This window comes from Athene cunicularia (genome assembly GCF_003259725.1).
Source record: "Athene cunicularia isolate RWA chromosome 2 unlocalized genomic scaffold, athCun1 chr2_part1, whole genome shotgun sequence".
NCBI lineage: Eukaryota > Metazoa > Chordata > Aves > Strigiformes > Strigidae > Athene > Athene cunicularia.
The window spans coordinates 31,695,061-31,707,140 of NW_020799095.1; the positions used below are offsets into that span (position 1 = coordinate 31,695,061).

At 39.0% G+C, this 12,080-nt stretch overlaps 1 protein-coding gene across 7 annotated transcripts in view; it reads left to right on the top strand.

The window, feature by feature from the left end:
- CACNB2 (calcium voltage-gated channel auxiliary subunit beta 2) overlaps positions 1-12,080 on the top strand; it is a 168,471-nt gene that overhangs the window by 73,010 nt on the left and 83,381 nt on the right. For 6 of the 7 annotated variants that reach the window (XR_003397751.1, XM_026842333.1, XM_026842327.1 and 3 more), the window contains exon 2: positions 3,956-4,075. Coding sequence is in view for 6 of the 7 variants with exons in the window: in XM_026842333.1 (XP_026698134.1) it covers positions 3,956-4,075 (120 nt within the window). In the remaining variant the exon portion in view is untranslated. Of the gene's footprint in view, positions 1-2,597; positions 3,133-3,955; positions 4,076-12,080 lie in introns of those variants that run through there. The other variant, XM_026842328.1, reaches the window with a different exon arrangement.

Here is a 12,080-nt window from a genome sequence, read left to right on the forward strand (position 1 = left end):
GGGGGGGGAATAGGGTAATTATTAACATGACTTATTTCACTTTTATTAGTTTCCTATGAAAGATGAGGAATTGGGGGCTACAGTAACATATATTACTGAAGGTCTTCCTTATTGCAGTGGAAGGAGATGGCGACCTGCAGAATCTCAGAAAGGCTGAATTCCAGAAGGTTCTTGGGAAAAGTTCTGTACTGTTCTTCAGAGCAAGCAAAAACTCATGTAACTCAGGGAGGGAACAGTTTTCTTAGCTGTCACAAATGACCATGAACATCCACTTGGTCCTATTTTCCTTGCATAGGCAAAGTATTTCCACTGCACTTTCATCATAGTTCTTATCTAAGTTTGAATTTTTTTACATCTTAAAGGGGTTGAATACATTCTTAGCTCATATAAAAATACTCAGTAGTTTATAAAATGAATTCATTGTAATTGTATGCTCCCCTTTTTCCTGGGTTGCCTTGATGTCAGGCTTTGAGTTTTTTTTCCATGTTTAAGGAGTAAAGAAGCTCACAACTTCTGCTTTCCATGGTAAATTTACATGACCATGTCTGTCCCACTGGGAAAATAAATGTAATGTTGAGTTTGATTCATGTGATTTGTCAATATAATTAAAATAAATTGAATCATTGTGATTTTTTTGGATATGTGTTGGGACTGTGGCCAACACAAGACATGACCAGCACTGTAAATGAACTCTGTGGCCTGGAAGATAAAATTCCAATTTTAGCAATTCTGGCCTGACCCAGAAGCCATTTTACCTCCTTTGGGGAAACAGGAAATATTTCTGTGCTTCATGATTTATTTTTTTTTTATAGGGTGAAGACCAGCTAGGCAGTATCCCTTCTCGGCAGCAGAATGAATGATAGTAAAGGTGGTGCCATGACACTTGGGCAGTGGAAAATATGATGTATTCACCATGGAAGTGCTGTAGAAAGCTAACAGCCACACTGTCCATTGTGCAATTGTTGTGTCAGGTTTAATGTCTGGTTTGTTTGGTTTTCTCTTATTTAAAGGTAGTGTTGCTTTGAGGGTGGTTTATGACACCGTGCCTCATTTGGTGGCAGAGTGGCACCGAGGAACTGCAGTGCTGGTGGGGAAGGGGGTTTGGACATGGTCTTTCTGAAGGGGGTTGAGTTTTGAGGGACCCTAGTGTCCTGGGGGCTGAGGCTTTTGGGGGGGGTGGGGAAAGCTCACCACAGTCTTTCATTAATGCTGTGATAGTGTCAATGGTTTTGACCTCAGGTCACTGTTTTGTAAACCTATTGGGATTTAAACACTACACTAAACTTCTGTCCCCTTGTTGCTGCTTGTGTTGTGCCACTGTTTCCATTGAGGAACTGTGTCAGAAGTTGTGACAAAGGGAAATTTTAAAGAACAGTCAAATTTGAAAGGCTCGGGGGAGGTTACAGGGCCCTGTGGGGAGGTTATAGGGCCTCTAGATATTTTCCTACTGGACAAGATTTTTCAAAAAATTCAAGAAAAATTTGAGTGCGTTTTCTTTTTTCTGCTCCTTTTCTTTTAGCTCAGTAAGCATTTTAAGATCACTCTAACATGGGAGATGTATTTGGACTCCTGTAAGCAAAACATCCCATGGAAAATAATTTTCTTTATGTCAGTTCAAAACATCTTATTAAACTCTATGCTGTAACTATTATAGGCTTCACGAAAAAAAAAAAAAATATGAAAAGTTAAAATTTACCTTTATTTTAAACTGTCAGTTTGGTGACAACTATTGTTTGCTCTCACAGTGGTTAAATGTAGGTTGCTGCATCACCTGTGATTGGGCAAGTTCGTTGTTAGGCAGACATAAACGTGGCACGATTCAGTCCTACCTAGGACCTGCTGACATACTACAACACATGCATGACCACTGTTCTCAGCTGTAATCTCTATTCTCTATTTATCTTGTAACTGAATTTATATTGAAGTCAGGCGCTGCAGTCAGCTACAGTGATATTTTACAACTAGACTGTTGCATGTCCGTCTGAATCATAAATGCCCTAGATAACCATGCCTTTTTTTTTTTTTTTCCATGTCAGTTTATGAAAGGATAGAGAGTGACTCTGAAATATAGAATATAGAAGAAATTCAATGTTTTGTTTGGCTTTTGCCATATTAGGATCTAATATTTATGTGTTAAACGGTGTGTTGCAGTTATTCTCTGCTTCTTTCCTCTGCTAACGTCAGAAAAATATAAGCGGTAACTAGGAGGTTAAATTCCTGCTCAACAGGCATATTTTTGGATTTACGTTTTTTGTAAGAGAGCTCAGAGCAGAGCTCAGCACTTTGCAGCGGAGGGAAGCGCTGTGTGACAGAACCGAGCATCCAAGGGAAACATGGCTCGCAGCAGACATATATGACAGGAATGAGATGCTGTACCAGTTCCTCCAGTTTCACAGGGACCTTGCTTTTTCCAGCTGTTTACCCTTGAGATGTAAAATGGCAATTTGGCATAGGCTAACAACCCAGTGTGATGTGAGCATCTGCGTAAAAGGCTGCACATATGGAGCATGCCCAGTGATATGAACAGCCTGTTACCCCACCCCCAGCCAATCTAGGAAGAGATGAAATGAACTTTGCACTCCCAAATGTCACTGAATACATTTTGCACAGGATTTTAAAAGGTTCTCTTATAAGCACTATTTTTAACAGCCAAATCCGCCCCCCAGAACAGAAAGGAAAAAGCCCTAGGTTATTTTTCTGTGATCGATCTCAGTTTATGATCAACTGAAGCTCTCTCACGACATTTACCTGAAGTCTGGTTTATTTTACATTTTTATCATTCAAGTTGAGATTTCTGGAGGTGGTGTGGATTTTTTCGATTTTTTAATTTTTTTTTATTTTTTTTTTTTTACTGGCATGAGAAAATTTGAGAATTTAATTGCAGTAGAATACTCCAAAACAGGGAGGCTGCAAGCTTGAAAGGCAGAGGGAAGAGAAGGAAGGCTCTCACAGCAGAGCATGGATAGGAAAGGAGCAGTGATTCTGCGGTGCTCAGTGTGCACATGTTTTATGAGATCAGTGCCGGGCGCTGCAGCTGCGGACAATAACTGAGCTGTCTGGCTAATGAAGGCCACCTGGATCAGGCTTCTGAAAAGAGCCAAAGGAGGACGACTGAAGAATTCTGATATCTGTGTAAGCCCTATGTTTTCATTATCAGCATATATTATATGTATTGCAGAGAGAGAGAGAAAAATAGATGGTGAAGAGAGGACAGTTGTTTTCATTCTGATTGAATTAGCAGAAGTCTATTTTGTATGCAGGGAGATGCAGAGGGAAAGCATAGCTGTCATTATTTATAGAGCTGTTCTGGCATTGTGGCTGCTTCTGTTGTGGTGATATGGGGACATGTGTTGAGTCCAGACGGATTTTATTAGTTGGAAGTTGATTTGTGGTCATTTGCATGTTTTGCTGAAGGGCAGAGATGGATATGAGCCATTTGCAGTTCTGATGGGGAAAGTGTGTCAGGTAAAGAGGTTGCCCTAAAATAAAAATGGATAGCAGATGTTGAATATGTTAGTAATGATATCATGTAATGGCAATTATTGATACTGAATTTACATTTTGATTATAAAAAGTCTATTTTCTTGCTAATGCTGTCACTGTTTAGAGTTTTAATTTTTATGGAGCCATCCTTGAAGCTGCTGTGTGTCCTTCAGCCCTGCACTGCACCACTGCTGTAACTGTACAGAGCAACTGGCTCTGCTTGCTGAAAAGCACATAAATAAATGCAGGGGGCTGGTGCAGGAAATAAAACACTGGGGAAGACACCTGCACTTTTGGGAAGTGTCCAGAAGAAAACATTTACCTAGACATAATTTTTCTAAGTGACTTTCACTTTTGGACAGCTACTCTCAGGTATACAGAAGTAAGAGAAAAGGCAAGGTGCATTCCCACTTCTACTATTATTTTTAACACTCAAACAACCTGTGACATTATTTTTCCTTCTATTGTGCAGGGTTCGGCGGACTCCTACACCAGCCGTCCATCTGATTCAGATGTATCTCTGGAAGAAGACAGGGAAGCAGTGCGGAGAGAGGCAGAGCGACAGGCCCAGGCACAGCTGGAAAAAGCAAAGGTAAGGTGTTACTTCATGTCACAGACTAGTACAATGTTCAGCTTTAAAGGGCTGCCGTATCATCCATTACTGTTTTAACATAGAGCATAAGTCCTCTTGCAAAGATTTTCCTGACAACAGTAGAAAATTCATTTTCCAGGAAAAATCACTTTGAATCAGTTTTCCGTAAAAGGTGCTTGATTGACTTGCATATTTCAGAATAATTTTATTTAACTGTATACATTTTTTTTTTCTCTGATTGGAGTTATTATTTGCAGTGTATAGGGTAAAAGCTTTGAGTTCTTACTGAAGATGTTTGTGGAAGTTTGCCCATGGATCGCTATGGCACTGAAAACTTGCAGTTCTAGAAATCCGACATCAAGCATCCTATTCCTCCTCCTTCAGTGAAGCATTGGACCTTACAAGTCACATGTAAATAGGGAGAATCTGTTACAAAGGTCTTTTTTGCCTGCAGACTTCACTGGCTTTCTTTACAGTTTGCGTGTTAAATGACCCCGTGAGTAATATGCTCTGGGACTTGTAAAGATTTCTCCTTCTATCTCCATACTCCTGGCAGATAGTGACAGTTTAGTAGGAAATACTAAATGAGCTTTGGGTTCTTGCTGTGTGTTTATATATTTTCGACCAGATGCATTTAGGACTGTGAGGGTTTTAGCAGTGAAAGGGTATGGGCTTGTTTTTCTTTCACCTGTGGTGTGTCTTTAAGTGCTATTGCACCTGTAAAAATCATGCTCATCTTATTTGTTATCACTTGTTTATCACGTTGTTCCAGTTTTTCTTTTTTGTATGCTGTCTGCCAGATCTTGGTGTATCACTGTTTTCCAAGATCTGTGGTCCTTTTTCATTTCTCATATTTAAATATTTAAATACACTGTTGAGATCCCGCCTCAGATCTACCTGATCTACATGTCTCTCACTTTCTCTCCAATTCCCCTCCTCCATTTTTCTTTGTTCTTTATTTCCCTATCTCCATTCTGTCTCCCATTCTGACTCCTTTTCCTCTGCCAGCTTTTCCTCTGCCCATTTATGTCGCCTGTTTTACAAGGGTTCTTCAGAAATTGAGGAGTCCAGATCATTGAGCTATGCACCTGATCGTATGGTGAGGGCCAGCTCCATAAATAATGCAGTATGATACTTCACAAGCAGACAGCTTGATCAGGCCAGAAAGCTTGAACAGGGAAGCCAAAGAATTTTTCTCTTGAAAAATGTAATTGTTGACTGATATTTAATAAGAGCTGCTAAAGCAGCTTTTTAATGAGATGCTGGAACTTGCCAAGAGATCCTGAACATCTCTTTGAAGTCAGGTCCTGCTGCCCTGGGATCAGTATAGCAGAAACTTGACAGAAGCAGCCCACTTCTTCCCTATTCACTTTGTATCTTAGAGATGTTACTGATTGTGATCAGGAGTTTCACTTTTATCAGGGTTGCTTTTTTCTAGTTTGAGATTTCTTTGCTCCTAGAAAAGGTGATAAACGCTGCCCTGAAATTCAGGTGAAGTGTTGAATTTTATCAGTAAATGCACAATCTTTAAAAGAAGAGTTGAAGTAATAATATCTTGCCAACTAATCAGGGTAGCAGTACAGTACTTGCTGCTGAACTGATGCACCTCTTAACGATGAGTAAATCTATGTGAGTGTTGCTATGGGAATTTGGCTTACTGATGCTGGCTTGAATGCATGGACAGCCCTTATGTAATATTCATGACCTCTAGCACAGCTGCCATTGTAGTTTGTACAGAAACTGCTAGCAGACCCTGACTTTTTAAAACTGTATTTCTATACATCAAAGCAATGTTCTCACTCCAGCTGGCAGGAGATACAGTCTCTTGGTCTGACACTGTCTGAGACTGTAAGACAGCTTGTGAACAGTCAAAGTAGCAAAGGCACTGCCAAAATCAACCTGCTATAACAATGGGTAATTCTAGTCATATAGAAAATGCAAAATTAATTATTTAAATCATTCATGCTTTAGAATGGGTTAAAGCCGGAACATTAGTAGTTTTGTTTCTAGAGTCAAACATTAAAAATCTTTCCAGGCTGTAATATATGGAAATGACTTTATTTAGTGGCTATAGTAGTGTAATATTTAGTCTAGTGTAATATTTAAATTAATAATATTAAATAAAATATTATATGGATTTGGTGCTTACATTTGAAATAAGTGCTTAAAAAGACATAAATGAAACCTAACCCAGTAGATCTAAAATATGACAGGGTGTGCTTTTCTTCCTTTATTGGTGATTTAGCCCTTCACCTCCCTGAAACACGGTAAAATTAATGCAGCGGTACCTTCTGTTGGTGCTGGCTGGCTCCTGTGTGTACCCAGATCTATTTCCTGCAGGCAGTGCGTTTTGCTGCCTGCTCTCCATTGCTGCCTCGCCTGCACCCTGACCGGCTTCAGGCAGAGCCAAGTGATGCAGCTGCTTTAACTTTTCACCTTTTAATACTGTGAGTGGAAGTGTTGATCCTAAATAAAGTCATTACCATTGTATTTGTCACAGGAATTAGAAGAGGATGACATACATGAGTAATACAGCAGTGGAGGGAAAATGATAGTGAATTAAGGGTAGATAAAAAACTGTTGAACTGTGTCACGCACTTAATGAAAACAGTTTAATGACATCCATTTTCCTTCCTTACAGCTAGGGAATACACCTTACACTGAAGAGAAAAATATAGTAATAAAGCACACAATGGCAAATTGTTAGGAGGATTTTAAGATTTCTAAATCTGAATTTTGATGGATTCTAAGTGTTTGTGTAACATGAAGTCAGATTATAATATGCATATCTGATATGTATCCAAATAGGGAAAATAAAACCAAAAAAGCTTATAAGAAAATACACATTCTGGCCATTTCTATGTGTTTATTTATTTAATAGAAGCATTGGTTTTCTGAAAAATGGTTAAGCATATTTTGCTGACTCACTTTGGCATGTGATTTACTGTATGGAAGGTGGGGCCACAGGCACATGTTTGGAGTAGTCCAGGGACACAAAATTACGAGGCAATTGATAAGGCTACCTGCAGGCCAGCAGCTAATCCCAAGGGAAAAAAATCTTCAATTGAAGCTGTTAAGCTTGAAGCTGAGATGAAATGTTCGTGGTTAGAACAGTTTAGCAATGAAAATGCAGCAACATGAGGTTTTGTTTTGTTTATTTGTTTTTTGAAATAGAAAAAAGTATTTCAAGGTATTGAGGATTTCCTTGGTAGCCTCATAGACTATAGCATGTGGCTGTTTCTAGGACAAAGAGGACCCATGTTGTGGGTGAGTAGGGCATGCTAACAGTGCCCAAATCTAAGGGCTTGTCCTCGTATTTTACTGATTTTCCTGTTTTCATAAAAACACAAATCTTAAGCATTCACAAGCCAAAAAATAAATATAAAGCCCAATGACATTAATTGCTTTTAGTATTAATATTTTAAGAATTGTAATTTCCACAGGAAAAAGCTTTTTTATTTTAGTTTAAAATATTGCACCGAGAGGGATGAGGTCAAAGTGTGAGCTACAAGTATTAGTGAGACCTTTAAATTTGGTACTAAACAAGCTAAAGTTTCTGCATAAGAAAGGGAACTTCAATAATGATATTTGGCCCTCTCCAGTGCTGGTAAAATCTATTCAAATGTTCTGTTGATTTATTTTGCTTCAAGCACATCATATGTTCTAAACTAGTTTTTGATTGAAATATAGTGAGTCAGAGTGGTCTGTAAACCTCTTTCTTATCTTCCACAAGAGTAACTTCTTTCTTCTCTTTAGTCTCTTCAATTTTTTACCTTTTGCTGCTTTGTTTTTTTTCTCCCATGTCTTTAGAACTCCTTATGCAGAGACATTTTTCAAATGAGATTTATAGAATACTTCCAGCATTTTGGAAAATGAATTAATTTTTTTTCCAGTTATTGGGTACGCATTGGGTACTGAAAGGGCCAGTTAGTAATCCAGGTTCTGTGTCTCACCTGTGATTAAGGGACAGCCTTATCTATGCTCTTTGATCTCTGTTAAGGATTGTTCTCAACAGCCTTTGGTCCTGAAGTTTCTTAAATGGCTGTCAAAGTCAGATCTTGGCCTTCCAGAGGTCAGTAATTGTGTCCATAATAGGAAATCTCAATTCTTTCTAGCTCTGCTTTGTACTCCACCTAATGCTCTACTGCTAGCATCCTTTTAGGAGTTTGTTAATAATTGAAATATCCATATTCCTAGTTTAAAATGCCATTTAAATAATTTTTACATTAAGGTGCTGAACCACTGAAATTTTGATTCCAGATGTGCCTTTGCTGGCTCTTAGGCAATAAGTTGTTGTATTTTACTTTCTGGATGTGTGCTGTAATAGTGGTGATGGCTTGTGACTGTGAGTAATAATGCAATGTCTTAAGTGTAATGCATTGCCTTCGTGCATGGGTTGAGAACCACAGCTTTGAAACATGTAGCAGGCTGGGATAATGCCTACATATCCCTGCAAGGCTGAAGGCATGAAAAAGATTGCCAGATGTAATTATGCAGTGCAGTGTGCCAAGACTAGTTATTTAAGTATTTATTCACTCTCAGACTGGTTTCACAGTCTCTGAATGACCCCATGCTGCTAGCAGGCAGCTGCAAAGTTAGTTAAGGTATGTCTACTTAAGCTGCAGTAGCATTTTCAACAGACCAGAAGTGCCCATCACCTTGATGTGTGTCCTTATATTATGTCAGCTTGTTCTATCATGGAGACTCTATTTTCTCTCAATTACAAGAATATTGTGGCACTGAACAGCACCCAAAGCCATAGCAACATAGGGTAGTACTTTATGCTAGATGTGTATGGTAATATTTTTTCCATTGATTTCGTCTCATTTGCCATTTTGTTTTAGAATACTTCCATTGTATGTTATAATTTAGATAGCTAATGTTGCATGTCAGAGTTTCTGGGATTACATGGGAGCTGGCACTGTAGTCTAGCTGGAGATAAATGAGTTGTTGATGCAAAAGTATAGTTGCAAACCTGGTTGTTGCTTAGCTGCAGGCAAGTTCTGCATTGCTGGATCTGCTCGAATCAGGTTACAGATACCTTTTTCTTAATTTTCTTCATTAATTTCTGCTGCATTTTCTTAGAACTGTAACATTGTAAAGCAGCCCCCTTTATACTGCTGTCTGTGACCTATACTTCTTTCTTGTTTATATTCGTGATCTATTTTGTCTTCAATTTAAGTGTATATACTTGTTCTACACTAATGTCCATCGTTTTGTTGGTTATTTGCCTGAACAATTTATCCATTCTCACTGTTGGGCTGCATTGTTCGTGAGCCGGAATTGTTTAGTCCGGTAGGATCTCATGTAACCTGGAATCAAATGCTCCAGAAATAGTACCCTCTCTAATTAAAAAAACATCTGTCATCTCCCATTCATACTGTGATTACAGAGTGATCAAATCTGTTTCGTAAGTATCCTTTCCTCTTCCGCTTTTTGGGTGTGAGTAGAAAAAAGAAGTGAAGGGATATTAACACAGCCTAAATTTGGATACCTAACTGTAGATAGATCCTTTAGTATCCCCATGTTCTTCAGATAATCAGCAGGAAGAGATAAATTGTCTCTGAGGAATGGAGAGACAATACTGAGAAAAAGTCCTGAGAACAAGCATAGCTCTTCTGCCTGCTCTCTCCTGCTGTTTCCACAAGCACCTGCTCACTTCCTTGATGAGAAATCTTTGCTCTGACTTTATGTGCATGGTCAAATTACTGTATAAAGGGCAACAATACAAGTGTTACCTTTTGTAAAACTAAGTCAGTTCTTTATTAAAAGAAGTGTTGGAATATTTTAACCAAATTAAGCGTTGTAAGCCAGGTACAAACACTTGTGTGCATCTTAAATCCTTGTCTGGACATTTTTCTGCTCCTCCTCTCTCGAGTCCGTGTGGCAGATACAGCCTGTTAGCTGTCAGCCTCTGCTGCATGGCTGGCACTGAAGAGCTTACAGCAGAGCTTCCCAAACCGTGATATGTCTGTTGCTGGCCACTTGTTTGTGGTGACAGCCTCATGCTATCTCTGACCTGTGGCTGCTGAGCCAAGCTGCAGAGTAAGTGTGCTCAGGCCAGCCCTCGCTCTGGCTTGGGCAGTGCTGACTGGGGGGTCTGGGTGTTGGGCCAGATGCTGGCGTGGGGATCAGCAGAGGCTGTGGAAAGTCGTGGGAGTTGTACAGGAAGATGAGAAGTGGCTTCAGGGATGCTCTCTGTCACTGGTGGGGAGAGAGTGTGACTGCTGGACCCTGGGAAAGGAGGAATTAAGGTATGCCTTTGCAGGCTGCTGGCACAAAGGCGAGCACTTTCACTGATGTTAGACAGAGGTAGATGCTGCTGGTCACTCTAAGCAATTTCCAGTTAAGACACAGATGACTGGGTTCATTAACTTTTTTGAGGTTTATAGGGTCTGGTTTAGTTTTGCCAACATCTGAGACAATATGCTGTAATCCAGACCTTCACGTTTCTCAGGAGCTGGTCCAACTGTCTGAATGCTGGTTTTTTAAGTGGTTAACATTCTCTTTTAAGTAAAAAGACATATACTGATTCAAAAATAGAGGGGAATATAGGATTTCAGTATACAGGCCATTGTTAAAGGTAGCTGAAATGTTTGTAATCACCTTAAGGTAAATGCTGAGATTTTTGCATCTGTAATATCTATTTTGGGGATAATTTCCATAATTTTATCTTTTCTACTCTAAATGATTGATGTATATTTCCCATTTCAATTCCATCTCAATGTAGAATCTGTCTAGAGATTTTTGTTTGGGTTATCTTTTTAAAATTTTTTTATTTTTCTAAAATTAAACATGTAAAATGTCTTCAAGGGAGGCATTACTGATGCAGGTTTATACAAGTCTTAGGGCTCTTAGTTATTCTTGAGTTCAGTAAAATACAGGATTTTAAATGTGTGTGGATCTGGACCTGTGTTTATATCTGTGTGTGCTCATACATATATGTATGCTTTATCTATATACCCATATATACATACATGTGTATATATAGATATAAATGTGTATGTAAGTCTACATGTATTAGATAACTAGCACTGATGACTTGAACTGGCCATTTATGTTCTACAGCTGGTAACTTCCCATTATGAAGTGTTCCTTTTTTACGCAGAGGGAACTGTTGTAACAAAGGATTAACTTGTGAAGACATAAAAGGGTTTTATCAGAGAACAAAGTTATTCAGTAATCAGAGCTGGTAGTGGACTTCCATGGGCTTTTTGGGAGCAGGAATGAGGTGGAGTAAGGCAGGCAAAAGTGGCTCACCTTCCAGAGATGCCCCAGCTAACACTGACTCATGTGATGTGGTGTGGTGGCTTGGAGAAAGGCTAATTTGGACAACAGAAGCATTATACTTTCTGCTGTTGTACCAAAGTGGCTATTTTCCAACCAGTTTGGGAGCTATCCTGATTTCTGTTAGAGTGGACACTTGGCTGATGTATGTTATTGATGTAGGGAGGTGCTTGTCATTTGCAATGAAAGCAAATCCTCAGACACAGTATTTGAGTCCTTGGCAAAGATCTGAACCCCTTGCCTCCTAACTCGCTCTCAAAAAAAAACCAGGAAGGAAGAAAAGACGATGACAACAACAACAAAATATTCAAAGATACTTTTTTTTTTTTTTTTTTCCAAAATTGCAACTTATTTTATAACATTACTGATACCTATAGTTAGAACTCATTGGCATCTTGCACACAGAGTGCTTTGGGACAAAATTAGACTGATGTTAGGTGCCAATTCAAAAGCGTTTCCTTTGGAAAATTTAATATTAGTTACATAAAGTAGTCACTGGTGGTATAAAACTTAAGGAAAATCAGTAGGAGACCATCTTTTCATCTATATTCTGTGTAAAGCCAGTGCACATCCTAGACCAAAAACCAGCGTGAACTTCCTCTAACATTCACCTGTGGAGCCTATAGAAACCTCTGAACATGTCCTCTGTATGTTTAACCCCCAATCCTGCACTGACATTCTCCTCCAGCATTTGTCACCTGGGTTGTATTCCCTAATT